This window comes from Papilio polytes, unplaced genomic scaffold (genome assembly GCF_000836215.1).
Source record: "Papilio polytes unplaced genomic scaffold, Ppol_1.0 DF824035.1, whole genome shotgun sequence".
NCBI lineage: Eukaryota > Metazoa > Arthropoda > Insecta > Lepidoptera > Papilionidae > Papilio > Papilio polytes.
The window spans coordinates 14,914-19,127 of record NW_013525169.1 but is presented as its reverse complement, the minus strand read 5'-3'; the positions used below and the strand labels follow the sequence as shown (position 1 = coordinate 19,127).

General features: G+C 39.8%; 1 protein-coding gene across 1 annotated transcript in view; it reads right to left on the bottom strand.

Annotated features, from left to right (window-relative positions):
• LOC106100855 (potassium voltage-gated channel protein eag) overlaps nucleotides 1-1,633 on the bottom strand; it is an 11,197-nt gene extending 9,564 nt beyond the window's left edge. The window contains exons 1-3 of the mRNA XM_013279918.1: nucleotides 858-1,633; nucleotides 617-737; nucleotides 223-335 (exon numbers count right to left, since the gene is read on the bottom strand). Coding sequence (XP_013135372.1) covers nucleotides 223-335; nucleotides 617-737; nucleotides 858-936 — 313 coding nt within the window. The 5' untranslated portion in view covers nucleotides 937-1,633. The remainder of the gene's footprint in view (nucleotides 1-222; nucleotides 336-616; nucleotides 738-857) is intronic.
• Between the last annotated feature and the right edge of the window lie 2,581 nt (nucleotides 1,634-4,214).

Here is a 4,214-nt window from a genome sequence, read left to right as displayed (position 1 = left end):
ATTTTGTTTTGTTTTTAGTGCATTTTGTTTTGTTTTTAGTGTATTTTGTTTGGAAGTCGGTTTTGTTTTTTTATTAAAAAGTTTATTTATCTCGTTATAATTAGACGATAGAATGAACTGTTACAGATACACATACTTTAGTGATTGGATGACTTCGTTATTGTTTTTTGCTGCAATGCGGGCGCTTAGGGAAAAGTAAGGGACGGATCCTTTGATACTAACGATTTTTCTTGTAGAGCAGGATTTCGAACTGGTCGGCCAGGTGATGGTCCAGCGCGCGGTCCACGCGCTGTACGGCCTCCTTCTCCGTCAGCTCGCCATACATCCAGCTGCACCTGCGATGCAGTCGCGCGTCAGCTCACCCTCGTCCTCCCCTCGCCATCCCCCCGCCCGCGCCACGGCACATTATACGTTAAGAGTCGACAACGAGCTTTGCTCAGGTATCCTCGAAAAAGTGATTTTCAATGAACGAATTGTCATTTTGAGTTTTGCCGCCTTCGCACAGAGTTACTGGACCGTGACCGCATAATAAACGTTAGGTATCGGGGAATGTTAAAGATTGAATCGTTGTCGAAAATAAGTGTCCTAAGAAAGCTGGCGCTTCCAGTAAGCTCACCTGCACGATTTCTGCATGACCTCGGCGCGGTTGTAGCCACTCATCTTGCAGAAGGTTTCGTTGCAGTACACGATAGGGTAGTCGACGATTTGCGCGTTGGCCAGCAGGAAGCTGCTGTCTGCTGCGCCAAGTTCGTATTAATCATTCATATTATGAACGTCACCCTTTACATAGAGTAGGCTCCAAGCATCTCAGTGGAGTTAGGATTTAAGCTTTGACTTAAAATGTTAATGATACTGACGTTGTGATGAGGACCGACGAATGATGTTTTCCAGGAATGTGTTTTGGGGGGCTACGAGCCCCCGGCGGCCGCCCGGCATGCCGGCGTTGCGTCACATGCCTCGCATGACCTGCCGAGACCTGCCGTGACCCGCCGAGACCTGTCGAAACCCGCCGAGTCCCGCCGACACTCCAAGAGACCGGCTGCGACTGAACGCCTTCTGCGACGTTGCACGAATTCCGCCCCCACTACCAATGTATCTTCAATTTCTTTGCCTTCACAGGAATCTAGTAAAGTTAAACATACAACTTAATTATTTTGTGTGGTAAATAATCATATGAGCGCTCTACTCCTGAACGTTCGGAGGCTAGTTAGGGAATCCCATGGACAGTTGTTATTTCGACCAATGGGCGACCACCTGTATCAGGTTGATAGATATGTACTATGTGGAGTTAAATATCTTTATTGTAAGTGCATTTCAACGTAAGTAGATAAGTCTATTACATCTAGTTATTACCTAATTATTAACACTAGTTACATTATTTGTAATATAAATATGCCTCTCAACGTATATGGGGGGTCAAATATGCGTAGAAACTCAGTTACAATTTGAGGACCGATTATATTTAACATATACATTATTGTTTTATGTTTCGCAGCTCACAGCTCTCGCGACTCGCGCGCTTGACAAACAGAATGTCCACTCTAGACGTGTCGGGCCGGCGCGCCGACCGCCGACCGCCGACCGCCGACGGACACAGGAGCGAGGCGAAGGCGACCGCCTGCCACACCCCCTCTCACCCCCCGCCGCCGCCCACCCTTCTGTTCGCCCCCGCGCCCTCCGCGCCCTACGCGTCCGCAAGGCCGCCGCTTTAATCACAAACGAATTCATATGGTTTCTTAAGATTCCGCGGCGTCAGAGCGAGTTTTTTTAAAACATAGTTAACGTTAAGATTAGTCGACTCGATTTAACTTTACCTCCAAGGAGCAGATAAAATATAATACAAACGTGCCATCTTTAGTAAACTGAAGTTAAGAGAGACAGTCCGCAGACCCCCTTTGTTTGCCTAAATAATGTGAATTCATAGGTAACAATCGTTTTTACCGTACTGGTCACCAATTCACGAGTACACCATATTAATTATGTGTTAATACAATTTAAGACTAGGCTTAAGTAAACCATGCCCTACTCCCGCCAGTTTAAAACCTTACTAAATCCCCCTCCGTGGCCAGCCTCGAGGTCTCCAGTGCAATATAAGGGGGTTCCGGGATCTCAGTGGAACGCACCGAGACTCACACCCTGCCCTAAACGTGAACTTAGGTAAACGTGAACACTTCGCGTCAATTTTTTTTTATAATTTATTACTCTACAAAAACAATCTATAAATATTTAGTAGTATAGTTTAGTAGCGAAATTTAATCATTTATAAAAGGTGTATTTTTAAAACTACCTCGCCAAGTTCTAAAACGCAAAACTATTGGTCGAAGCAAGCGATAGGCCGGGGTAATCAATTTTTAATTTTTGATAACTCTGAGAAACAACAGAGACTTTGTTGTTTGTTTGACAACACACCAGTCGCGATTTGGTAAAGAATATATATACTATATGTACTATAATATTATAAAGAGGAAAACTTTATTTGATTGTAATGAATAGGCTCAAAAACTACTCAACTGATTTTAAAAATTCTTTCACCGTTAGAAAGGTAATTTATTTTTGAGTAACATTGGCTACATTTTGTTCATTTCCTTTTTATTATCTTTAAATTTCACGCGGATGGAGTCGCGGGCAAAAGCTAGCCAGGTCCGATTTTAGTCCCTTTTCCTTTTCCCCCCTTTCTTAAGAAGTAAGGTAAATAAAAATCGATTCATTTTTATTATTCCTGGTACAAATAAGTGGTAATTAATACTATTCATTAATTTTTTTATTTTAAAGTTGGTTTTGATATCGTGTTTACAGTAAAATACTTCAAGAGTGTATTTCTATATAAACTAACGTAAATGAACTGTGTATTGACAACACAGCGACGCCATATTAGATAGGCCACTTGCTTCGACCAATAGTGTGCGTTTTAGAACTTAGGGAGGGAATTTGTAAAAATACACTTTTTAATGATTAAATTTTGCCATTAAATCACATTATATTTAAAAAAAAATTTTGCTGGAATGTTTTTATAGTAATAAAGTATACTTAAAAAAAGTTTGGTACAATATGGCGCCATATGCATATTGCCTATTTTCTCATGACAATTCCGGTCCAAGTAGAATCGTTAAAAAAAAAAATACACGCATATTCCCTATTGTGGATGTGTATGGGCAGCGGTTGCTTCTCCATTTTGGCGGATTAAGGTGGTCGTTTCCTCGTTTGTCACCTAATGTTATAAAATAAAAACAATAGATATCCCAGAATTCAATATATTCCCAAAATATCTTTTAATAATACCTAGTAATTTACAGGTATTATTAAAAGATATTTTGCTACAGCTAACTAGCTGTTCCCCACGACTTCGTCCGCGTGAAGTTTAAAAGTTCAAAACTTACGTTCGCCCCTTTATTCAACCTATCACCTAAAATATGACTTTGTAGTAATCTACGTAATAACAGAAATCTACTGATGCAAGATTCCAAATTTCTAAGCCCGGTAGCTGCCGGGTTAAGTCACAAGCTTTTGAGCTGATTTTTCGGTTACCCTTATTTTTGTGATCGCGATGTCTTCTAAACTATTAGTCCAATTTAAGGATAATTTTATTATACATTAAATTCTCCTGATAACAAACACAATAAAAGACCGCCGTAAATATCGTGCGTTTTTAATTCATTTTGTAAACAAAAAAGTGGTTATTGTAAGAAAGCCGTTAGAGATAGATATAATACATGCCCTCGCGGACATTTCTGTAGAACTTTTTGAGATCTACAATTCTTTTATATATCTCTAACGGTTTAGGCAGCGTAAGTCAAGTAAATTTAAACATTGTGATTTTTACCGCCGCGGTCTAGAAATATGTTGAGTATTAATAGTTCCTCGTCATTATTAATAATAAAGATATAGCCTATGATATTGAAACGAGTGAGAGGACTATTCGTGTCCGATATAACCCTTTCTAACAGTGACTTAGAGTTGCCAGATATCAATCCTTTCGTTATTTAAAGAAATACAATTGATTAAATTTGATGCAGTATAAGTATTTCCTTACAAAATGTTTCTAAATATTAATAATAATTTATTACCGACAATTTAAAGCAGTACTATTGTGGTATTGTTAGGAATAAAATTAGTAGAATTGGCGCAACTCTAGATCATCGGCATAAACGTCACGTCCCTAGCTGACAGCTGTCAATGTCACTAGAAGTATGGATAGGTTGGCGCGCATCGAGAGT